The 26,475-nt window shown below is 39.3% G+C and overlaps 2 protein-coding genes across 11 annotated transcripts; both read left to right on the top strand.

The window, feature by feature from the left end:
* Positions 1–3,236: 3,236 nt before the first annotated feature.
* Positions 3,237–11,462, top strand: LOC147503882 (uncharacterized). Of its 10 annotated transcripts, none has more exons than XR_015192857.1 (9): positions 3,237–3,352; positions 3,428–3,583; positions 3,693–3,734; positions 7,056–7,168; positions 7,562–7,942; positions 8,246–8,311; positions 8,627–8,736; positions 8,932–8,997; positions 9,570–9,843. XR_015192857.1 is itself a non-coding variant. In XM_086557031.1 (8 exons), the coding sequence occupies exons 6-8, from the start codon at positions 8,632–8,634 to the stop codon at positions 10,721–10,723; spliced, it is 225 nt and encodes a 74-aa protein (XP_086413157.1). In that variant the 5' UTR covers positions 3,237–3,352; positions 3,428–3,583; positions 3,693–3,734; positions 7,056–7,168; positions 8,246–8,311; positions 8,627–8,631; the 3' UTR covers positions 10,724–11,462. The 10 variants fall into 10 exon arrangements, 3 of the variants coding, with proteins under 3 accessions (XP_086413157.1, XP_086413156.1, XP_086413158.1); XR_015192854.1 differs by having other exon boundaries at positions 9,520–9,843; XR_015192855.1 differs by having other exon boundaries at positions 3,683–3,734; positions 9,520–9,843.
* Positions 11,463–12,430: 968 nt separating this feature from the next.
* Positions 12,431–13,800, top strand: LOC147503881 (putative F-box protein At5g55150). The gene has a single exon (XM_086604010.1). It carries the CDS (start codon positions 12,431–12,433, stop codon positions 13,640–13,642), a length of 1,212 nt encoding a protein of 403 aa, XP_086460136.1. The 3' UTR covers positions 13,643–13,800.
* The last annotated feature ends 12,675 nt before the right edge of the window (positions 13,801–26,475 follow it).

Here is a 26,475-nt window from a genome sequence, read left to right as displayed (position 1 = left end):
CATGGTTAGCAGATATCAGAAGAACCTAGGACAAGGGCACTGACCTACGGTAAAACATATACATCAGTACCTGAAAAAGGACTTAGGATTATATGTTAGTATACCATGCAGATAGTTTGGTTCCCTTAGGGTATACAGTCCACACTATCGTTAAGTCCAAAAGTATTTCCACAAATGTAGAATGGTCAACGTCCACACTATCGTGGCTTACTACTTCTCGGTGTGGAGGGTGCTGAAAGGTCAGATAGGGACAAGAGTAAGTCTACCTCAGGTTGTGTGTTTACCTTATGAGGTGGAGCCATAGTATGGAGGAATGTCAAGCAGAAATGCTTGTCTGACTCCACCATGGAAGTTGAATATGTGGCAGCCATTGAGGTAGCCAAAGAATCAGTTTTGGATCCGAAACTTCTTGTAAGCAAGTAAACACATTGAGCGCAAGTACCACCTAGAAAAGAGGAGATGTTTATGTTACCAAGATAACCTAGCTGACCCCTTGACAGGCATGTTGAGGGGATGGGAATCAGATGCTTGGCAGCATAGCTTTAAGTATAAGTGGGAGATTTGTTAGTAGTATACTAAAAAGCAATGCTTTGAGTATAAGTGGGAGATTGATAGGGTTATATACTAAAAACATTGCTTTTGTATTAACTCTAATTATTTATATTTTGAATGAGAATCATATGGGCAAATGTTATGCATATTATATATGTTATTAGTTATATGCATGTGTCCAATACTTTATGTTGTAGATGATATGGTGTGGACACACAGAAGATTATATCATCAGTACCTTATAAAGTATAAGTAATTGTTCACAACCTAGATAGATTTGGACAAACCATTGGTACGGTTGTAGTATAATATGGTATTAGTCTATCTTGACTATAGGATTACACTAGTACACTTTGTGTCTATTGAACAGGACCAAGTGAGGTTGTTTCTCCTTATACTGACTATATAAGAGAGCAAACACCTCTGTTATTATGGATGTTTGTCCTCCTAATCCGGATATAATAACGGGCACTTACATGCATTGTACATTGTTTTAAATCATCAATGAGTGAGATTCATTTGTGAATCAACAAACTTGATGGATTGGGTAATGACATTGTATGTAAGGTGTGATGTTGATTATAGAAGGAATCCGTGTCCCGCAAGAAGTCGTGCTGATGATGTCTCCTGGAGGAGCTTAAAAAGATTGTCATGTAAACCCTGCAGGTGGATTTATTTCGACATGACAATGAGGTTGAGTGGTACTACTCAAGGATGTAAGAAGTTGATTAATGTAGTTGTCAGTAACTTGACTTAATCAACGGACATTCGATATCTTAAACATGGGGAGATCAACGAGCATATAATATAGAGCCCATAAACGCTGACACGTAATTTGAGATTAGGGCGGTAGTGCAACAATGGCCTTTAGTGGAATAAACCATTTGTTGACGGACTTGGGCTGTGTGTTCTGGGCGAACATGGGAAGCCCAAGCCCGGCAAGAGGCCCAACCCTAATTTCTCCTCATGGTCCTTGTTGTAGCCTATAAATAGAATACTCTCTCTCTGGCCGAAATTTACTATTCACTGTATTAGAAAAAGAGGCAAGAAAAGATAGATCCAAAATTGGATCTAGCTTTGTGAGAAAGAAGGGGATTGGTAGATCATTGCCCACACAACGTCCAATCTGTTCTAAAGGAATACAACATAAGATCAAGGGGTTGATTTCGGATTTGATAAAGCCTTGATTCTCAGAGATTACATTTTAGCCGATTCTAAAAGGTATGTTCTCTAATCCAAAATCGTGAGAACCCATTAATTCCGTTGTGTGTGGTTCTTGCGGTTTGTAGAAATATTTGTTCTGAAATAACGGTTCCTACAGTGCTGACCAGGACACGCGGGTCCATCATACATCGGAAACCGTGGTTGGATGAAATATGGAGGAGAAGCTCTACTGAGTACCTCAGCAGTAAACGGGGACGTGCGGTATGTCTTCAGCATTTTTTGGACGATCTGGGTGGCATTTTTCTTGACTGCACTTTGGTCGATCCATTGTGACAGTTCGTTAATCTGTTGATTAACTACGTTGATGTCGTCTTTTGCTATGGTAGGAAGTGGATTCTGTGTGTCTACTTGCGTGCGAAGTATGATGTTCTCCTGCCTGAGCAGGGTGATTTGCTCATTCATCATTCCTAGCTAACCTGCCAAACTCTGGATTTGAGCTTCGAGGCTTGCCATACTTCGTGGGCTTAAGTATTGTTCTTTTTGGTTTAAAGATTTGTGAAGTAGTTTCTCAAGAAATCAAGACCACAGACGACGCCAATGTAAAGGGAGCGTTTTAGTTCACCTTTACATACAAGGTAAGAAGGATAATGGGATTGAAGGTGGGAAAGATCGAGTTCGTTGATGAGCGAACTGCCTACGTATCTTACTCTCGATTCTGGGGGGAGAGAAGAATCATGTCTGGCGTAGTTCATATAGGAAGTATTTATAGGTGATCAAAGTGAATTTTAACCCAACACGTGTAAAGATCAGCACAAATGTAGGGTGGAGATTGTGGAAGCGTGTGAGAACTGTGCTAGTAGGTCTGCCGTAATGATGTGGATTAGTAGCAGGGGTTAGTAGTTTGCGGCAGTGGTTAGTAGCTGGTGGCAGTGATTTGTGTACATGCAACTTTAGTCATGATTGCTTCTAGAAGGCGGGCTGAGTCATGATATAGAACGATCTGCGTAGTGATACGAACTGTCCTAGAGCGATCTCGTAGCTCATGGACGCGATCTGGTGACGTAGGTCGGAGAAGTAAGTCGGAGATCGGTGTGGTATTTCCACCATGCTAAGCACGTGCTTGATATTCCTGAAGGAGAATATTACTCCCTCACACCCACAAACATATCAGACCCAATATTCTTCTCATTTTTCACCAAAAACTATTAAACGACGGTTTTTAGAAATCAGTTAATCGGAAATTGTCCGATTAAGCGACAATCCCATTCAGACCTCAAACTTTTTACCTGATCGGATCAGTGTAGTATCGCTTAAAGCTTATGCGGCGATTAATCAGCAATTAAGCGGCGCTTAAACTGCACAGTTTTAGGGCTTAGGCATGCCAGGTTGTACGACCTCAAGTTGGGCTTGGGCTCTAACCCGGAAGATCGACGAACACGTGCCAGCTAACCATCGCAACACCTGTCCTTATCTCGTTTCCCACGCCCACAAGTATAAATAAGACCAAAACAGTTGGAAGAAAGAAAGAAAAAAAAATAAAAATGTGCGGGAGGGCTCGTTGTACCGTAAGAGCAGATGACATTCCAAGTGCTTGTCACATCACAAACGGCTTCACTTCCACCCATCAAATGGATCAGTAATATTTTCTTATACTTAACTTTAATTAGAGTCAATTACTGGTGTACGAAATATTGATCAAAATAAATTTCAGGTATCGTCCACGTTACAATGTTTCACCGGGGTCCTACATGCCCGTTGTTCGTAGATGTCATGGTCAAGTTCAAGGGGGTGTTGCTCTTATTGCATGAAATGGGGACTTGTTCCTAGTTTCACTAAAAAAACTGATAAAGTTGATCACTATAAAATGGTACTTCCTCATAAGACATAATTATGCGTAATTTTTTTGTTTAGGTTTATTATTGGACATAGAATGTATTTATTATTAACTTGGGCTAAATGTTTTCAGTTTAATGCAGGTTCGGAGTCCATATGTGAAAAAGCATTGTGACAGTGGAAGGGTATGCTTGTTTACTCAATTTGAGCATTGGAATTTTTAATTCTCTGTTTATCTTAGTTTTAATTCAGATTTTGTCTAGTGTTGACACACCAATCTTGTTGTGTTTCACATTGAAAGCATATTGCGGCTTCTTTTATCGAAACACATTTCAGTTATATCTTTGTTGGAGATAGAACTGGTTATATTGTACTTTTAGGAATTTGAAGTGAGTTATATCTTCATTGTATGTTAAACTTTATCAACCAGTCTGTAATGGATAGGCAGATTGTTTGATAAACTATTATAAATGGAGAAAGATTTTGTTTTCGCTGCCTGTAAAATAGGGAGCACTAACACTGTTGGTTTTGATATTTTTTCCGTTTAGCTAAACAAAAAACGTTGTTGTGCAAAAAAGAAAAAGAAGAAAAGTAGATTACAGAAAGGTTAGAAGGAAAAGGATAGTGAAAGGTTATAATTCTATTCGTAAGAAGACCATTCCCACAAAAATTAGGCCAATCGAACATGTCTATGTGTGTCAAACAAGGTGTGAGTATTTTTCTGTTTTTTCCAATATCCAAGGGTTAGGCAGAGCCCAACCTGTAATGATATACATATTCCTCTTACATCCTCCACTGTTACATATGCTCATTTGTTTAATGGAGGAGTGCTAAGTAGTAACATGTTCTTAGAAAAGTAACTAAAGTTTTCCAATCAAGTCAACTGCTCTACTAGCCAACTGACATGCCATGGTTGAGTAGTATTCCTGAACCTCCTAATGTTTATTTCTTTCTCCAAATGTAGCTCAGTGCAGGACAAGCATTATTGATTTCTGCTTCTAGTGTGCTGTTCTTGCATATCCACATGAGCCAATGCCATTCACTGTTTGTGGTTGGACTATGTAACCCTAGCTGATTCTTCTCTGAGTTCCACACTTGTTTACTATAAGGCCACTCAATAAGTTCTCTCTTCAGTTGTTGCACAAGCAACAAGATGATGTTTGTGACACTTTTCTTTCTATCAACCTGTTGTGTAGGAAGATTTTTTGAGATTTTTTTTTAAGAGGTGAACTACTGTCTAGGCATTACACACTTTCCTTAGACTAGGTTATACCAATTTTCCCTAGGGTTCCTCTCTATTTTTAGTTGTGTACAGGCTTTTTGTAGCTTGACAATGCTCATTTATTCTATTCTAAAAGAAGTTAAAGGCGAGAAAGAGAACACCTACTGAGATATCTTCGGGCCTTGTTGTGTTGCATTGAGATGGTTTTTGGTTTGAGAGTGAATCTGTCTAAGAGTGCTATTTTTGGGGTAGAGAGTTTGGAGGTGGATAGTTTGGACCCCTTCATTGTATGCACTGTGGGGGCTCTACTGTCCCTAAATATTTAGGACTTCCCTTGGGCACTGAGTATAGATCTAGAGCCTTTTGGGACCCGATTATTGAGAGTTTTAGTAAGAAATTTGTTGGTTTGAAAGGGCGTGTCCTATCTACAGGGTATTGGGTTATTTTAATCGAGTACCTTATCTAGTTTACCGGTTTATCACATGTCCCTTTCTCACTTGCCCATGAGTGCTGCTCAACACATTGAGGCGAATAGGTGATTACTACAAATTTTTTTGTGGGATGATACTGAGGATAGACGTAGATATCATTTGGTGGGGTGGAACATACTATGGTCTGGGTTTTAGGATGCTTCATGAGTTGAATTTAGCTCTGTTAGGTTAGTGGCTATGGCGGTTTGGAGACGAAAGAGAGAGTTTGTGAAGAATGGTAATTTCGTCTAGGTTTGGCGAGGTTTGTTTTGGTTGGGCTAGTGGCCTTGTGACTACTCCTTATGGGTGTGGGGTTTGGAAACGTATTTTTATAGTGTCAAGTGCCTTCCAAGGGAACATTAGGTTTTGTCTGCGGGATTGGGTTTGGAAGGATGTCTGGTTAGATGAGAGATCTCTCGATCTACTTATGCTTTAACAGTTTTCAAGAATCGCCCCAGTTTGTGCGTTCACGTGGGATTATATTGATCGTATTGCTTGGGATCTAGGAATTGATACGGAGCTGTCGGACTGGGACGTAGTGATCGTGGAGGCACTCACATGTAACTTGGACTCTATTCCTTATGTGAAATCGGACAGAGATAAACGCCTATGGTCTATTAACAAAAATGAGAGGTTTTCTACAAATTCTTTTACTTTTGGCTTTTAGCCCTTCATCCCCCTCCTTTCCTAAACCATTGGCTTCTTGCTCTTCTCTCCCCTTCTTTTCCTAGATCATTGTCTTTCTTTCCTAGCCATGTTATTTGAGGTTCCAAAGTTGTTTACTTTTTTGGTGTGCTTCTTTGGGTCATATTTCAACTATCGTTGATAACCTTCAAAAGAGATATTTCAAGGAGGTTTTGATCAATTTCTGCCCTTTATCTTTGTTTGATTTGATGGTGATTTTTTAACCATACCCTTATTGCGTGCCCTTTCTCTTGGAGGGTATGGAGTGATTCTGATGACAGGTGCTCATTGGAATTTAACAGTTCACTTTGTTATCCTCTTTGAATTTATATGTTCACTGACAAAAGGGGAGGAGAATTTGGAGTATGGTTCCCTTTGCCACCTTGTGGGGATTATGGTTGGAGCGAAACAACACTTTGAGGGAGTTGGGAATGTCTTTGGAGGTCATTATAGTCATAAAAAGCTTTTTAATTTGGTCTAAGGTGCATGAGGAGATAAAAGACATCCCTTTTGAGCCTTTTGTGTGTAATAGTTTGTGTTCTAAGTTGGAGATGTTTTGTGGAGAGACCTTTTTTGTTTTCTTTTAGTTTTTCTTTCTTTGTAGGGTATAGTAGGAGTTGGAGATCCTTAATTTGTCTTTTTAGTCTTTCTTTTTGTTTCTTGTATTTGTAGGATATCTCATCCTTTGTGTAATAGTTCCTGATTTTACTGATAAAAAAGGAGAATACCTAAGCTCTTTCTGGATAAGAAGGGGTTTAGGTTATATTAGGTGTGCATATTTCTTGAGTCTCTTATGTTGTTTTCCATTTATAATCTCACATCATGAATCATGGCTTGAAAACTTAAGGCCATTGGTTTTGCTTCTGCCGTAAACATATGAATAATGAATTAGCCTGTTCCTTTCTAAAATAAGATGGTTTCATCTTCCTATTCGCCTGCATACTAAGATTCATGCAAGTTAAAACTTCAAAAGTGTCTGTTTCTTGCAAATTTCTGCTTCGAATATACATACACATTGGCTAGTTTACATGAGGATGTTATTTAATTTTGTTTGGTGAAATTCATATGTTTTGAAAATTCACTTTCTCTATGGCTCTTCTCCCCAATGTAGTTTTATAACGTGCTTGCAGATTTTATGAGTGGAAGAAGGACGGGTCTAACAAGCAGCCATTTTATATTCATTTAAAAAATGGTCAGCCTCTTGTTTTTGCAGCTCTTTATGACTCCTGGGTAAACTCCGAGGGTAAGTTTACAAACTCCTATTTCATTCTAGGGCTAACGTATTTTTGTTTCAAAGTGAAACAAGATTTGTATGACTAGAAAGTAATTTGATTACAACTACCCAAACTCTTAAAAGCTGTTTTCTGTTTTTGTAGAAGATGTATGGTTTTTTTTTAGATATGTTTGTTATTCCTGTTTATACATTGTGGCAAATATAATGGTTTTTTAGATGCATAAAATTGACCAACATAAACGTGGCTTGCTAGTCTGTGAGTATACATAACTAGTCAAACACAATTACGGAGAGTTGAAGGCCAATGCCGAATGAGATGCAGAAAACAGTATACTGTTCGTCTCCCTCCCTTTTGACTGCTACATGATACCCACCTAACCATACACTTTTGGTGCTTGACAGGTTTTTGCAATTTGACCGTCATTTTGGAATGTAGATGTGCTTGTAATAGGATAGTTCTGTAATAAGATGGTTATGCCAGCTGAATCCTGTAAAGAACCATAGCACAAGATAAGTCCCCTTTCATAAACGTGCTTATCTCATTATCGAAATAAGGAAGAATGTTTCTTTGGTTTTTGTCAACAGTTGTGAGCTCTGTCAAATTTGGTGGAGATAACAGCGGGTTAAAATTAGATAACTTTTCCAAGATTAGGAAGAAGTTCTGGTGTCTAGCTGCCGCGTCTTCTGCATTGTTGTCAAGTTTGTAATTGTTGCCTTTCCATGTGAGAGATGAAAAACTAGGCCTTGGGAGCTTGGAGGGCAGTTAATTTTGCCAAAGCAGTGGTAGGATATCTAGGCCTTCATTTGTGTTGAGGGTTGAGAGTCAGCATCTCACCACCTATTCTAAATTTTTTTTCTTAATCATTGTAATGTTGGAGAGACTAAACAAGGGTCTTACAAAATGTAAGCATTATATTCTTTATTAATACAATTACCCTTTAGCAAAAAAAAAGGTTGTAAATAATGAACACTTTAAGTATATTTAGAGCTAGTCAATTATCAATCTTTGTGGAGAATGTCTTTATTTTTGCAAGTTGTACAAATGATGCTTTCGATTGCGGACCTGATACTACAAATGCTTTGCAGGAGAGATTTTGTATACATTCACTATTTTGACAACATCTTGTTCTTTAGCTTTGCACTGGCTTCATGGTCAGTTCTGTTTATTTTGCTTGGTTTTCATACTTTCATGTAAATCTTTTTAATTGGAATTGATCTTGGCCTGGCTAAATTCCTCAATCATATATGTGTATGATTCTGTTTGTGCTGACACATTAAGAGTTATTTATTTACCTGGAAAGGCGATAGGTTTAGTAATAAAACTTTCAGGCTGTCTTCATAAATTCAATTTGGCCTACTGGGTTTTTTTGTTTTTATAATGTTATTTATTTTCTAGAAATTAGTGAAATCGTGAATCTGACGTCTAATTTTGTTCTTTTTTTTTTTTTTATTGTGCTCCTCTTGCAGGTAGAATGCCTGTTATCTTGGGTAATAAGAGCTTAATTGATGCATGGCTAAATGACACATCGTCTTCCAATTTTAATACCGTTCTTAAGCCATATGAAGACTCTGAATTGGTAAGAGGTGCCAATTTTATCATATATGTTTGTTATTTTCAACATGCATTTACATGATATTATTTAATGTCTTTTGGAGTTCTTTTTTTACTTTTAATAAGACTGGTTTGTATAAGGTGAGATGTACTTATGTGTTCGAGTTCACTTTCTTGTAACAACTAATCTGTGTTGGTTATTTGTGCTTATCTGTTGTAGGCTTGGCACCCTGTGACACCTGCCATGGGTAAACCATCTTTCGATGGGCTGGAGTGCATTATTGAGGTATGGTTATATACCCGTGTTTACTCCTGTATATATTGACGTACTGATCCACATTGCCTAAGAGATAAGTGCTGTCTGTACCCCTGTCAAACTGTCATAGAGGATCTTCTACAAAGATGATACAGTGCTGTATTAACAAAATGAGTTGGAGAGATTTTATTGATAGTTGTTTATGTACAGTAGCATTGATAAAGGATTTTCGTTACATAACGATGGTAAAATCGTATATCCTACCTTATCACCATTTCAATTTCGATTTGTCTCAGGTATGACAACTCAGGCATTTAAATGGAAAATGACATTGCTTAAGAATAGAAGTAAATCTTAAATATAACCTAAATATCATGATATATTGCACCCTCGTTATGCATCTTTTTTTGGAGTGGCACGGCATGCTACGTCTTTAAAAGATAAAACCTACCAGTAAATCCTATATTGAGGTACTATATTGTATGTGAGGTTAGTATCAAGACCCATCGCTTTGCTCTCTGTTTCAGTCTTTGCTCTCCATTCTCTACACAGATTTACAATTTCCAAATTCTAGTAGACATGATCACCAGTGTTGTCATTAGATGGTAATAGCACGATGTTGGGTGAAGAGATCCAGAAAAAAAGGGTGACCAAAGGATTGGGTGGCTCACTGCAAAAGAGCGATCACATCAGAGGAGATGAAGGAGATGGCCAGTGGTTATATAGACTGTTCAAACTATGTATGTGTGGATGTACAGACATAAGAACCGTCTTGAATGCCCATCTATTGCGTACTAGCAATCAAGATTACGTGTCTATTTATTAATTTTTGCATGTAAATATCTCCGTTCAACTAGTTGATGGGGTTAAGGCTGATTCCAACATGTATGACTAAACTTCAAAGCGTTACATACCTCCCTAAGAGTATGATCGTTAAAGGGAGGTTCATGACTACAAAGATAGGCTGCTAAAGGGTGATTGATTAATAAATAAATTGAGAAAAGTTACAAATAGGAGCAGTACCAAGTAGCCGTGACATTGACCCAGGCTGCTCGCTCCTTAAGACTGCCAAATAGAATTTAACTTCCAATGCACATTGTCACTTCGAAATGCTTGTGCCACTGAAGAAGATTGGGTCACCACCCAAATACTTTTCCAACCCATTTCTAGTGCCTGTTTAACTACTTCCTTTCTGCCATGTACGCCTAAACCCCCAAGTGCGGCTCCCAGCACTACACCATCTACCCCATCCGGACTCCCCAGATTTCAAAATGCCTGCGGGGGTGGGGAACAAGCCAGAAACGAGAATTCTTGGAGCTGTTCTAAGCTTATGGCCTAGTCTAAGAGAGTGAAGAATATGTAAGTCATGCATACTGTTGCTTTTATATCTTTTCGATAGTGCATGAGCCCGAATTGCAGCACTCCTAATGTGATAACATATGCCCTTAAAATCAGAAGCCTTATCATCATAAAGTATTTTGTTTCGGTTCTTCCATAGGCTACAAACCTTACATTCATGAAGCACTCATGAAACAAAATTCACTTGGGTACATGTAAAAACAAATTATCTCCATTACAAAACTAGAATACTCGCCTAAATGAATCTGTCAGTGAGAGCAGTGGATGAACGATAACTTTTATCCAATTGTGTTGTAGTACCTTATCAGTTGGGGATAATTAATGTGTTCTGTCTGCGCTGTAGATACCACTGAAAGCTGAAGAGAACAACCTCATCTCTAAGTTCTTTTCGAAGTAGAAAGTTGATAGTGAACAAAAATCAACTTCACAAATTGTAAGTTCATCAAAAGAATCTGTTGATGAAGATCTAGAAGTGTTGGAGGGAAAAACGTCTTCAACTGATTTTGAAGAACCTAACGAAAGTTCTGACGCTGGTATTTCTCTTATAAATCATAATGAAGCCGAACTGTGTGGATCTAAATGAGATTATGAGTCAATGTCTGACCTGAAGCCATATGCCAACAACACTGAGAAGTGCGCACGAGCCAAGTGAAGAAGAAAAGCAAGCTGAAGAGTACAGAAGATAAGCAACAGACACTGTTTTCTTTCTTCGGAAGAAACAGCTAAATGAAGCCTTGAACATGTAAACGGATGTATATATAGTAGATGGAGTTAAGGGAAGATGTTTTTTTGCTGTATCAAGTCAGCCAAAGAGTAAGCTTTATTTCTTTGGCAGGTTTGAGTTCTTGGACCATTCTTCACTTTTTGAACTGACTTGACTGCTGGGTGATGTTCAATCTCAGAAAAGTTAGTGCGGAATTTTGCTTTGCGTCTCTGTATTGTCCTATATAGAAGTTATGTGAGGGCATGCTCTGTTTATCTTGGAGCAGCCAACTCAACCAATTAGCATGGCTGGAGTGCGCTGAAAATATTGTACACTGTCATGAGTGGCCTTATGCCCAATATGAGAATATATCAAGTGACAACATTTCCTAATTTTGAAGAGTAGAAATCCAAGAGTTCAACATTTTGTGCCATTGTTTACACTTTACTCCATAGACCAAAGTTTTTGCTCGTTTATTATTAACAGTTCTTTCATTGGCTGCAAAAACAGTTCTTTCATTGGCTGAGAGGGTCGTACTAAACTTTGCCAAGGCGTCTGCAGTGATATTTCCTTCCCTGAAGATAGTGGTTATCAATAAATAGAAGTAATAGCTGTTAGATTGAGATTGACCTTAGAGAGTGCAGCATGTTGCCTCCCTAAACACCTTTTGTACGTAAAAGCTATTGAGTACCAAAAATATTAATAACCATTGAGCAGTAGCCTTCGAGTTTGGTTGCAAAACTGCAAAAGCGTGTGTCCGTAAAGAGCCTCCAGGTCACGTTTCATCCTTCAATGCGTAGTTTGCTTGGGTTGTGCGCAACGACTGTGTGACTGTGTACATGAATACGTTTTATTTTATTTATTTCCAAAAAAATGGAGTCTGAATATAAATTGTTGTTCTACTAATGAATAATGACTAAGCAAATGAATTAAAAGGTAATTGCGTTATATATAGTAAAACAATAATAATAATGACGGAAATTTTATCACTACTGAAAAAGAGAGTTACCTATGATTTCCTCCTTAAGTGAGAATATGGATGATTCTTATTGTTTAAGAAATGTCAAAACCAATATTTGACTCTGAAATCCAGAATTGTGTGGCGAATAACATCCTACTAAATTTGTGCAGTATCACTTCAGTTAACTTCCTAAAGCTCTGGATTGCATTTCATGAGCGAGGATACTACCTATAGTCTTATATATATATCTAGATAAGCCACGCACATTAAGACACAGTGCTCAAAAAGGTGATCTCTGAAAACTTTTTCTCCTCTTTCTTATTTCCATTTTGTTTTTCAATGAGAATAATATATGCATTTTTCTGAAATTTTTGGTTTACTACTGTATCTAATACTTCGTTGTATAATCACTTTTTCTTGTTTGCTCAGGAAGAAGCAAGATGGAGCTTACAAAGGAAAAGGCAACAAGAAGAAATGACACGGAGCTTATTAACCAGGTTAAGTGGCTGAATCTCCCGGACCATCTGTTAACTCTGATTGCAGAGAAGATTGTTGACGTTGAAGACTATGTTCGGTTTGGTGCTGTTTGTCCCTCTTGGCGATCTGTTTATATCGAAAACAAACCAAAGCACCTTCTACTACCTTTACTCTTGATTCCTACCAAACCTACACGTAATTGTCCAACCCGCAGTTTTTTAAGTCTGTCCTCACAAAAAGTGTGCAGTTACATGAAGTTCAATCTTCAATATAACTTCTCCTTAAACGGTTCCACCAAAGGATGGTTGGTAGCAGTGGACAAGACAAACACACTGAACGACGAATATACACAGTGCATAATTACTTCTAAATTATCTCTGTTCAATCCCTTATTGTCAGTCAACGACGAAATCGAGCTTCCTACTTTAATATATATTATAGATAGGCCAACTGAATTTTTTTCTAACTTTGAAGTGCCCAAGCTATTTTTGTCTGCAAATCCAATATCGAATCCCAGATACACAGTTGTGGCAATCTATGGGGACGGTAGCAGATTGGCCTTTTTCAAGCCTGGTAACAAAACTTGGACTCGCCTAGATTCCAATTATGAAGCCATTATGGATATTATTTTCTATAACGAACAATTTTATGTGGTCAACAACATGGGAGAAACTTTTGCTTTTGATTTAAATAATCATGCTTGTCCCAAGGTGTCGGCAATCTCGCGAGCACCAATACCAACACCAACACCAACACCACCTCCATCTGATTACTGTGCTGCAGCTGAAAGGAAGTATCTTGCTGAATTGTTTGGTGACTTGTTGCAAATTGTAAGGTTTAGGGACTGGGTAGGTAAAGGTGTATACAAAACTTTCGGATTCAGAGTATTTAAACTTGATACTATTCGGGATGAGTGGGCTGAGATGAAGAGCTTAGACGGACATATGTTGTTCCTGGGTGACAATTCTTCCGTGTCTCTACCTGCTTCTCACTTTCCTCAGTGCAAGCCAAACTGTATCTACTTTACAGACGATTACCATGTTGGACATGATCTAATGGGGCCAGGCGATATGGGAGTCTTCAACTTAAAAGATGAGAAAATTGAACCCCACTGCTACCAAATATTTCCTAAGCAGAAAGCTCCACACGCCATTTGGGTTGTGCCATCACTGTAGTAGCATTGTCGTGGAATCTTGCATCTTCTGTTTTCTGGGAATCATTGTGGATGATAGAAATTTATAGGACTTTTACAGTTTTACGTAATACTATCCATCAAAAACTTGCTATTTTAGATGTTTCATTTGTCAGAAAGATAGTTGATGGTTAGAGATAATGATCAAAAAATACATTGAACTTTGCACTTGGTTTCAAAACAGACGTACTTTTTTTTTATTCAAATAAACATTGTACTTTCACAAAGTTTCAATTTAGGCATTCCCTCCAATTAATACAGCTTACATGGACAGTTAAAAAATTTTCCAATTCTAATTTGCCTATGTGGCAGTTGTTTAGACCATGAGGTGGCATTCATTCAACATTTCGACACGCCAACTCATCAAATTACAAATGATCGATATTTCGACACGCCAACATTTTGATATTTCGATAAGCCGACATTTTGACACGTCAATTCAAAATATCAACATTTGGACCGATATATCAATTGTAATTTGATGAGTTGGCGTGTCGAAATGTCAAAATGTTGGCGTGTTGAAATGTCGATCATTTGTAATTTGATGAGTTGGCGTGTCGAAATGTTGAATGAATGCCATCTCATGGTCTAAACAACTGCCACATAGGCAAATTAGAATTGGGAAATTTTTTAACGTCCATGTAAGCTGGACATCCAATTAATTGGACGGAATGCCTAAATTGAAACTTTGTGAAATTACAATGTTTATTTGAATAAAAAAAAAATACTGTCTGTTTTGAAACCAAATGCAAATTTCAATGTATTTTTTTGGTCATTATCTCTTGATCGTTATGTGCCATCTTTTACCTGGCCAAACCTCATTCTTAAGTTAATTTACTCAAATTTGAAAGTTAATAGGGAATTTTATGTTTTCTTTTTTGTTCCAACTTCAAAGCTGTATGATATTCATGTTCTCATTCTAATTCCAGTTTTATGATGCAAATAAAGAAGAGAACAACTTACATTTTCCTAAAAGTTAAAGGCCTTGCAAGCTACATGGTCAATGCTTAGCAAGCTACCATGGTCTAAGCGATGATTCCCAACATATTATCATTATCATATATCCATTACGAGCGACGTCCAGTAACTTTATACATCTACAGACAGGTTTGTATTATACGGTGAGAAGAGATTGCAAAAGAAAATGGAGCATGCTCCTCCGATCTTCTTTTCCTTCAACAATTTTAAGGGGAAATGTTACATACAGCAACATATATGGATACATGTAGATAACACAAAACTAACAGAGAAATCTTAACCAATTATAAAATCGTTATCATATTACTAGATTACTCGCCTGCATTGGCCCGTCAGTGAGAGCAGGGAATTTATAATCTGGTACGCTGATCTGGTTGTGTTTTGCAGTACCTTATCGATCACTTGGGGATAATTTAAGGCTGAGGAGAACCTCATCTCAAAGTTCTTTTCAAAGAAGAAAGTTGATAACAGTGAACAAATTCACAAATTGTAAATTCATTAAAAGAATCTTTGATGAAGGAACATAAGTGCTGGAGGAAGAAACATCTAAGGTTTCAACTGATATTGATGAAAGACCTGACACTGGTATTTCTCATATAAATCTTGATGAAGCTGAACTGTGAGGAACCAGCCGAGATCCTGGTGACTTAACATTTGACCTGAATCCATATATATGCTAACAACACTGAGAAGCTGCGCACATTCCTAGGGATGAGGATAAAAGGCAACCTGAACTTCTCAAGAATAAATACTGCTTTCTTTCTTTGGAAGAAGCTAAATAAAACCTTGTTTGGGCCCAAGTCATTTGTTGTTTGCAGATGACATACTCAATTTTCCTAGAGGGGAGCACTTCTAAATAGATATGATCGAGCTTTCCTCTGGTCAACAACGTGTCAACAAAACAAAGAGCAAGCTTTTTACTGGTGCCATAATAACAGCTAGCACTTAGACAAGAATCGATAGAGAAGGACATGGATAACAACTGTTATTTTCCTGAAAAATATTTAGGAGCGAGTATAGTACCACTTCAATTTACAAGGAAGAATTAAACATGCATGCACAAATCAGCTGTGGGGTAAGAAGATCGTGAAAGAATTTCTGGCTAGGCAGAAAAGCCCTTGACCTCTTGTTTATTCAAGGAAGAGCCTTAGTTCAATGTAGGAATGTAGCATTCCACTATACAATATATATGGGAATCTCTACAAATGGCCAAGCACTCTAGCTAATCAAAGAAGCTGATCGAGACAATATATACCCAGGGATTTCGTATGGTCTGGTGACTGGTGACCCTTGTACTAGAAAGGAGATTACAACTGTGAGTTGATACAACTGTACAAGTTCTGTAAACCTTTTGATGAAGGAGGGCTAGGGTTGAGAAGACTCAAAGATGTAAATCAAAGCATGCTCATGAAGCAGCCAAGCAGGGTTGGTAATTTCTGAATGGCAAAGACGACTTCCGTTGTTTTATGCAGAATAAGTACTTCAATAAGCATGGAGATATGATAAAGTACCATAGACCGGCCTCTTCAGCATGGAGTGGGATCAAATGTGCTATGGGAGAGATAAAAAGCAAAACACAATGGATTGTTGGTACTGGGAATTGGGTGGGAATCGGAAGCAATCAATGTTGTATGCAGATAAAAGAAAACAATAGAAGACAAGGACAGAATAACAGGTAATAACCAAGGCGCGGATTAGGCTATCCTTAAAGAAAGATTTCGCCCCTTCCAATGGTGCAGAAAGGCAACAGTGGCGTCTTCCTCACAGGATTCAATGGTTAACAGCAGCCTGACTTTGCACTAGAACAGACTACCCTCTAGAACAGCAATATATAACTCTCTCTGGCGGCTGACAGGGAGAAGAAGAATAGGTGTGAATCTCTGTTTCTGAAAAGTGGGATGAAGGCTGATAGAGTATTCACGATTTCTGGTTTTCTCTTGAATTGGATTCGCTGGTGTATAGAGGCAGCAGCAGCACGACTTTTGTCTCTCTCGATATAGAGGCAGCAGCAGCAATAGGCAATTGGTAATCCACTACCCACTAGACAATCAGCCCAAGCCCAAGCCCAACCCGACACGACGCGACTCGGCTCGGTGTGGGTGGTAATCCACTACCCACTAGACAATCAGCCCAAGCCCAAGCCCAACCCGACACGACGCGACTCGGCTCGGTGCGGGCGGGCGCGCGTGTGGCATTGGGTGAGTCCTCCCTCCTAACACAAAATCCTTTGTACCCTAAGGGCACGCCCTTATGCTAGAGGATCACCTCATATACCTCACTTGCTAGTGGTGGCTCACCAATGTGGGACTAAACAACACACAAGTATTTTGAAATACTCTTTAGAGATTCCAACAATCCCCCACTATTTCAAAATACTAATAGTCCCCCACTATTTTGGAATAGGATATTACAAAAGAAATGGGTTAACGAAATGCCAGAGAGAATCGAAAAAACAATGCATAAGATAATCTTGGTGCTTTTCGGGCTTGAACCCGGTCATAGGGTAACATGTCTTATAATCGTGAAAGTGGTGGATTAAAAATCTTTGAACCAACATTCCCTTGTAGTAAAATAGAGGACATGCACCCACATTGCTCTTTCATTATATGTATGTTAGCGTGTTTTGCTTTTTGGCCCTCTTGTTTTTGTGTGTTCCATGAATGCTCTAGAGTATTTGCCTGAATACTCATAAGAACCGACCCAGTTCTACATTCACGTAGGTGGATATCCATCAAGTGTACATTGCAGTTAAAATACACTATCTCATAAAATTAATGGACTATGGATTCCATTAAGAGTAAAATAACTCATCCTTTTCTCATTGCAATTCAAGTTATACAAAGTATACAAAAATGCTATCTAGTCATAGGGTGGGACGTCTCAAAGAAAGACAATAGCATACTAGAGCGACGAGGTGACTTGTTTTTCCCTTTGAACCTACTTCATGGGATCTCCAATCACATAGGTGGGGTTGCCGTCAGTGTCGCCCTCTATCTAAGGCAAAATTCCCATCCCCCTCGACGTGTCAACCACTTGTCTCCTGTTAAGTGGTTTTGTCAGAGGATCGGCCAAATTTAACTCTGACCTCACATAATCTAGAGCCACAACTCCGATTCCAAAGAATCGCTTTATAGACTGTAGTCTCGCGGGCGAATATGCCTCGCTTTTCCCATTATACAATTTGCTTTTTGCCTTTGCTATCAAGGGCCCGACAAATACAATGCATAGAGTACGGTGGAGACGGTTTTGTACCAATAGGAAGATCTGCCAAGAGGTTTCTAAGCCACTCAGCCTCATCACTTGCTTTATCTAAAGCAATAAGCTCGTACTCCATGGTTGAACGAGCTATCAAGGTCTGCTTAGAAGATTTCCAAGCGATTGCACCTCCACCTAGGGTGAAAATATAACCACTAGTGGACTTGATATCATGAGAATCAGATATCCAGTTTGCATCACAATAACCCTCTATCACAGGTGGAGTTTGTCTAAACCGTATGCCGTAATTCATTATTCCTCTCAAGTACTTGGCTAGTCTCTCTAAGGCACTCCAATGTTCCTGGCTAGGACAATGAGTGTATCTGTTTAACCTGCTAACTGCATAAGCAATGTCAGGTCTAGTGCAATTCATCAAGTACATGAGACTACCAATAATTTGGGCATATCTAGACTGAAGGACACCATGTTGAGCATTTTTCTGAAGTTCACTATTTGCCTCATAAGGTGTCGACACAGGCTTACTATCATAAAAGTTAAACTTCTTCAAAAACTTCTCAACATAATGCTTTTGTGAAAACGTATAGCCATCACAGTTTCTGATGATTTTGATTCCAAGAATCACATAAGCTTCTCCCAAATCCTTCATTTCAAATTGGGAGGATAAAAACATCTTGGTGTTTCTCACAACATCAAGGCTAGGACTCATGATTAACATGTCATCCACATATAGACATATAATCACATATGTATTCACATCAAAAGATTTAAAGTAAATACATTTATCAGCATCATTTATATGATATCCATTAGACATCATGACACTGTCAAACTTTTCATGCCATTGTTTTGGCGCTTGTTTCAACCCATATAAAGACTTAACTAACTTGCATACCTTATGCTCATTCCCTGGTACTATCGTACCCTCGGTCGCATCATATATATTTCATCATCAAGATCACCATTCAAAAATGCAGTTTTTACATCCATTTGATGAATAAATAAATTATGAATAGCAGCTAGAGCCATTAGAACTCTTATAGAAGAAATCCTAGTTACAGGAGCATAAGTATCAAAATAATCAATGCCTTTTTTCTGGGAGAACCCCTTGACTACAAGTCTAGCCTTGTATTTCTCAATGGAACCATCTAGTTTCAATTTCTTTTTGAAGATCCACTTATAACGTATATATTTCGCCCCAGGAGGTAGATCCACTATCTCCCATGTGTGATTAGCTATAATCGAATCTAGTTTTGAGTGTATAGCATCCTTCCAGAAAGGTGCATCTCGAGAACTGATTGCCTCATTATACGTCACAGGATCATCATCAAGGAGAAATGTGTAAAAGTCATCACCAAAATTGGTGGATTTTCTGTCTCTTTTACTCTTCCAAATTTTTTGTTCAGAAATTTCAGGATCTGTTGATTGTTGTTCACTAGGAGCAACCAACCTCTCAATGCCAATTTTCAAAGGAAACAAATTCTCAAAGAAATCAGCATTTTTACTCTCTATAATAGTGTTAGCATCGACAAGGTTATTATCAGATTTTACTACTAAAAATCTATATGCAGCACTATTATGAGCATAACCAATGAACATACAATCAACAGTTCTAGGTCCCAATTTTCTCTTTTTAGGTTCGTTCACAAGAACCTTAGCAAGACACCCCCACATTTTTAAGTATGTCAGGTTAGGTACATGACCTTTCCATAACTCATAAGGTGTCTTATTCCCTGTTTTCTTGTTGGGTATCCTATTCTGTATATGGTAAGCAGATAGGATTGCTTCCCCCCACAAGTTCAGGAAAGCTCCAGAACTTACAAGCATAGCATTCATCATCTCTTTTAGTGTTCTGTTTTTCCGTTCGGCTACTCCATTAGACTCAGGAGAGTATGGTGGAGTAGTCTCATGAATAATGCCACTCTTGTCACAAAATAATGCCACTCTTGTCACAAAAGTCCTGGAAGGGGTTAGACCCTCATACTCTCCACCCTGTCAGACCGAAGTCTTCTTTGTACTTGAGCCCTTGTCAGACCGAAGTCTTTTAATCTTACAGTTAAGCTGGGTTTTCAACTTCAGCTTTGTACTTGAGAAACATCTCACCTGCCTCATGCTTGTTTCTAAGTAAATATACCATGGTGTACATGTAATATAATAAAACTCCCCCCCCCCTTCTAGACATGGTACTTTTGAATTCACCCAAGCCCAGCCCAGCCCAACCCAACTTGGTGCGGGGCGGGCGGGCGTGTGTGGCATTGGGTGAGTCCTCCCTCCTAACACAAAATCCTTTGTACCCTAAGGGCACGCCCTTATGCTAGAGGATCACCTCATATACCTCACTTGCTAGTGGTGGTTCACCAATGTGGGACTAAACAACACACAAGTATTTTGAAATACTCTTTAGAGATTCCAACAATCAATTCAGCAAATGCTTCTTTTATCTGGTGAAGATATGATCAGTCATGCAAAACTGCGCTTCATTAATTATTTAAGGGCACCAATGGAGGTCACCAGAGAATTGAATCTCCTAAATTTGTTCCAGGCTATTACAAACATGGACACCAGGGTAATTGCATTGGAATCAAGCCAAGACGTAGTTAAATTCTCCTTTATAGATTTGAGCGATGACTCTTCATGTTCAAATGGCGGCCTTGGTGTTCTGTATCAGGTTTAGACATTGTAACTGCAATCATTATGTCTTCTGAGATGTTTAGGTTGATGTTATAAATGACCAGCAATTAATGACATCAATCGTACTGTGTGATGATTTTTCCTAATCAAGAAACACAAATATTTTGTTGATGATCAAAGAACAACTAGAAGTATTGAATCAATAAGGAGAAGAGATTTAGAAGATGATGAGTTAAACCACGTTCTTTAATGGTTGCCTACGTATCCTGTGTATAGGAATCAAACTCAAAGCGTAGTTCAACTATTCTATTTATAAGAATAGATGAGGTTTCCCAATTAGTGTTTAACTAGGAGACCGTCTCTTGTTAAGTATCATCTTGATGAATAGATGAGGTTTCCCAATTAGTGTTTAACTAGGAGATCGTTTCTTGTTAAGTCTCATCTTGACTCTTCTAGAAGCCCCATGTTTCCCAAGTCAAATAGGTCTCCTTTATTGACTTAAACAACAGAAAAACATGTTTTAGGTTCGGATTGGGAGTTGGAGTTTCAAACTTAGTAGTTCCGGATTTGGTGTTCCTAGTCAGGAGTTGGTTCTCTCGAGCCTACAACTCGAACTAGATCCGAACCTCCAGTTCTCCGAGCCTACTACTCCAACCGGTTCCGAACCTCTAGTTCTCCGAGCCTATTCCAACCAATTCCGAACCTCCTCTTCTTATTTCACTTCTGAACCTAGGAAGTAAGAGGATTTGGACTTGAAATGTGTTCTGGTACTTTCTACCCACACCAAGACCATATCCGAGCCTTACGAAGATGCTACCACGTGCTACATATCTATTTGCTAAAATATGCACACACAGATGCCCCCCTTTTTTATTCATGGGTTGTGAATCAAACCCTTAAGGAAAAAGGCCGGGTAAAAATGTATCGGCAAAATTTCGCATTACTTTAGTGCAAGGAACTGTAAATTCGGACCTGCCATGACCATGCCCCGAACCTTGTATATTAGGCCGAACCTGGTGAAAACCGGTCCTACCATGCCTTGTGATGATCCGGATTTGAACATTAGGAACTTGGTGAAATCCAGACATACAATGCCTTGTGATGACCCGGACTTGAACTCCTGCAAGTGCAACCTGGAACCGAGCCTTGCGAAACTTGAATTGTTGAACATGAAACTCTTTTAGGTTCGGGCACGTTCATATTATATAACCCGTAAGTGTAACTCTTTTTAGGTCCAGACATGTGACCCGGAGCTGTAACCCTTTTTTTTTTTTTTTTGGGTCCGGACATGGACCCCTGAACTTGGGCTCACATCCCATAAGCCCATAACCGGAACTGTAACTTGTCAACCCGGAACTGGAAGTGAAACCCGGAACTGGGCCTTGCGAAACTTGAGCTGGGCCTTGCGAAATTGAGCTGTTTAACAAATATAACAAAAGGATACCCTTCGTTAACTTCTTCCTTCATCCTTTAAGTTTTGCCCAACGCGAATTCTTCGCCAATTTTCTTTGCAGAATGCAGTTTTAGCCCGAGTCAGCTCTTGCTGGTCTATATGCTAAAAAGGGGCCTTACGGTTGATTCCTCAGTCCTGCTGAACTTTACTTTGAGAGCAACAACACTCGTGTGGAGATATGGGCAGATAATGTCTCGTTACAGCCGTTCACCAAGGAGCAATGGAGATCACACCAAGATCAAAGTATCGAGAAGGCGTAAGGGAAAGGTTAAAATCCAAGCTGTCGACTCTCAAGGTAAAATTCTTCTTTGGAGCAAAGGTCTCAATCAGACAAAACTCAGCAAGTTCCCCTTTGGATCAGCCATAACTAAGGATATCTTGACCAACCAAGCATATCAGAACTGGTTTACCTCCGATTCACCGCGGACCGTCTTTGAAAATGAGATGAAATGGTACGAAGATGAAAATACCCGTGGCAAGGATGACTATTCTGTTTTACGATGCAATGGTTAAGTTTGCCCAACAACATGACATTGCCGTTCGAGGCCATAACATCTTGGGGTGATGAGCGGTATCAGCCCCTGGCGGGTCAAATCTCTTACAACAGATCAACTTAGACAAGCGGTGAAGAATTGCGCTTAAAGCGAGAGTTGGGTCTCATCGCGACTTAAGCGTCTCATCAGGGTGACGACTTGCAATAACTCGAACCACACTCATTCATCCGTAGTTGGGAATACTTGAGCAGGAGATGTGAAGCCCACCAATCATCCGGAAGTCATCACGAAGAGAGAATAAAGGAGAATCTTTATACTTGTGGAAGGAGTCGTTTCCTTGTTGAACTTCTTTTCTCTTTCAACTAGAATTCGTTTCCTCGCTGAACTCCTTTTCTCTTTCTATTTGTATAGCTCTTTTATAGTTTCAACATTATATAAACCTCCTGTGAGCCTCCATTACCACCTCAAATTTATAGTTAAACTTTTTCTGTGATAATTTCTCCATTAGCGGTACGCGGACACAAGGTGTTGAACCCGTACTTTCTTTGATTGATTGAGAGATTGTGTCCAAAGTGTGCTAAGGTTTGTGTAGAAGAACTTGAAGTTTTGGGTGCCAACAACCACGTTTTTTCTGTCTAAAGTTTTACTTTCAATGTCTCACCCATCGCCTTCGGGTCCTTTAAATAGCAAGGCGGTTTGGATTGATCTTGGGCAATGCCGTTTCAGGTTCAATTGCTATAGCAGTTCAGGTTATAAAGCAATTACGCTTTTTTCTTTTCGACCGCCGAAAACTAAAATCCCCACTTTTGATTGGAATATTATCCCATTCGGTGATATTTGGATTTGGAAAAGATCCGTAACACATTTGCAATTCCAAAAGAAATCAACATTGAATATCCATGGATGCCGACCTTGGAACCGATGAAAATCCCTTGATATTCCTTGGATGCTGAAAATTTGGACTCGACTCCCTTGCCCGTTTATGGCGGATGCCCTTGAGTACTTCCAAGTCTCGATCAACGAGTAATGCCTTGGTTTGTTCGCAATGTCACATACATGCACATATTGGGGACGAAAGCACAATATATTGGTGACTTGCGGAGTGATATCATACTTCTATAAACCGATGATCCTAAATAATGGAGATCGCACTCTTTTCGCTAAACCAGGAGTTGAGCAGCGTCATATTATCACGAAGGTAAAACAACGATGACTACTTGGCGTAAATATGCTATCCGTAAAGCGGTGGTGAATGGGGTGATGTCACCTTTGATAATAATCGAAAGAGGATCCGGTCCGGCTTTTCTTTGTCAAAGGGAGAGTGGGCGTGGGACCCCCTCTCTAACTACTTGTGGAGCGAGATCTTTGTGATAGCCCTTATTGCACTCCCAAACTCAGAAACGATGCTGCGTCCATAGTTCCGCACCCATTATTAATCTCGAGTATCGACTATGTCACCAATGGAGTTGCAAGCTTTGGAGCCCGGAGTTGGGTATATGGGTGGGAACCCGAAAACTGCTACAACTTCGTACCCAAAGGGAGGCCTTTATGGCAAAGAAGGTCCTTGGTCTTATTTCCAAGTCAAATTCTATCATAAAAAGGGAGCTCGAAGCAAATCAAATAAACCTCCTCGAGGTTGTCGGGTTTTCTGGGAAGGTGAGTAAGCCGAAGGTGAGTAAGGCTATAAAAAAAAACATACCGAGCGAGGAATGGGCAAGCTTCCAACGCTATCATTCTCGATGAAGATGAAAATCCCATTAGAACTGAAAGTCTAGAGTCTTTGTCAATCCTCGGGGAATCAATAGTACGGTGGAAACACCGAACCTTCACCTTTTACGTTTATGATACAAATAAGTCAAATGTTGAAGTGGGTGGTGACACTATGGGGGTAGATAGTAATGTCGAGTTCCCTTTGACTGATATTGAAAATGTGGACTTCATGCAATCCGATCCGGAATTGATAATGAACCTCGAAAATGTGGAACAAACCTACTCTACCAGTATTGTATCTGACAATAACCGTGTTCCATCCATTGAGTCGAATAAAAGGAAATCTCCTTCTCCAATTTCCCAAGATGAGGACATTCGCTTAAGGAAAAAGACTAAATCGACATCTTTGAACTCTAAACTTACTCCAAACCCATTTGTTCCAGTTCCGAGAGTGCTTGGATTACCAGAGAATCCCTTGATTACTGACCAAGATACGCTTAAGGACCCTGGAGTTGCTTTGGGATTGGTTGAATCTATGAGGCTTCCCAAAGAGAAAGCAAAACATAAAAGAGTACTTCGCGCAACGGCAGGCCTGGAACGAATGTGTCGACATATGTTGAAGGTAACCATTTTGTACTTCAATTCCTTACATCGTTTTCGGTTGTCTTTTTGTTTATATACACTAGCTCCTGATACATAAATTGTAATTCTTCTGGCACTGCAGGCTAGCATGGATGCGTCCACAACTTATGCTCTATTGCGTAAGAATCAGGATGCAGTGGATAAATTCACAAGAGAGAAAAGTGACTTGACGAAGCAACTCCTCATATCCAACCAAAAGATTAAAAGATTAGAAGGTGATTATGATATAAGCAAGAGGAAGAATGAAAGACTAGCCGATGAGATTGAGAAGGGTCGAGCCGTTCAGAGAGATCTTAGAAAGACCAGAGAGAAGAACAAGAATCTTGAAAGAGACCTTGAATTCACCAAACTTGAGCATCAAGAAGTTCTTAAAGTAAAAAACAACTTAGCCGAATGAGCTTCCCACTTTGACGGCTGTCGTGAGGCATGGCAAGCTGATCGAAACCGTTTGAATGGCGAGTTTGCAACGTTGAAGAACCAGAAGATGTATTATGAGGATAAAGCCACGGCTTTACAAAAAGAACTGGATCCTTTAAAATCCGAGCTAACCGAAGTTAACAAAAGTGCCGCGTTGACAGAACTAGAGTTGATAGGCTCTCAGTTGATAAATGGGGAGTTGGGAGAATCACTAAGCAAAGCTAACGCAGAGCTTGAGCTACTGAGAGATCAACTTGTATCTCCTTCCAATTCCTTGCTTGCCCCAGTTCCGATTCTCGAAGTTCATGAAAGGAGCGTAAAAGGAGGTGAACGAATTCTACACCGAGCTAGTTGATGTGGTGGGTTCTCGAAGCATACAAGAATGGTATCTCCACCGCTTGTCGTGTGCTTGACATTCTTGAACCAGAGTAACGACAAAGCGATATGGTGAGAAACTTCGATCAAGCTTGGGCATCCGAACCCTCCCTCATGATGATGGCGACGCCCCGTATCCCGATCTTGAGATTGATGTTGACAAACTTCAAGAGAAGTTAGAGGATGATTTGGCCTCACAAAAGTATCAACAAGGTTCGAGGGGAAGGTTTGGAAGTAGGTTCTGAAGAAGACCATGATGCAGATGTGCATGAGGCAGAGGAATTGACTGATAACTCGCCTGTAGCTCCTGAAGAAACCTGATTCTGTCCCGATAAGTAAATCCTTAAAATGCTATTAAGTTGCAATTTACTTATCTATTAGCAATTGACTCAAATGCTTATCTATACTTGAGTATTTATTTTGAGTGAAACTTTGCTAAATTTGATTCAAAATAATCAAGTATGTGTGCAATCAAACGTGGAGTTCCTGACTAGCTAGGAAATGAAATTCCGAACTTGGACAAGTTCCGAACGTGGAGTTCCAGACTAGTTAGGAAGTAGAGTTTCGAACGTGGAGTTCCTGACTAGCTAGGAAGTGGAGTTTGGAACTTGGACAAGTTCCAAACGTGAAGTTCTAGGCTAGCTAGGAAGTGGTGTTCTTTTCTCCTTATTTGCATAAATATGTATACATAATTATATTTTATACAAATTCATATTCCGAATCTTAGAAAAACAAGGTTTTGTAGGAAAATAGGGTTTGTCCCTGTGTCAATTCCTGTAAAAACCTTTAGTTTTGTTAAGAAATAAGACTTTGTAGGAACGTAGGGTGTGCCCCTGTATTATTTCCTGTAGAGTCCTTAAATGATCTGATATCTAATGCATAAAACGACACTTATAAGCATAA

The sequence above is a fragment of the Coptis chinensis genome, chromosome 4 (genome assembly GCF_015680905.1).
Source record: "Coptis chinensis isolate HL-2020 chromosome 4, ASM1568090v1, whole genome shotgun sequence".
Lineage (NCBI taxonomy): Eukaryota > Viridiplantae > Streptophyta > Magnoliopsida > Ranunculales > Ranunculaceae > Coptis > Coptis chinensis.
This window is presented reverse-complemented; position numbering and strand designations above follow the sequence as displayed.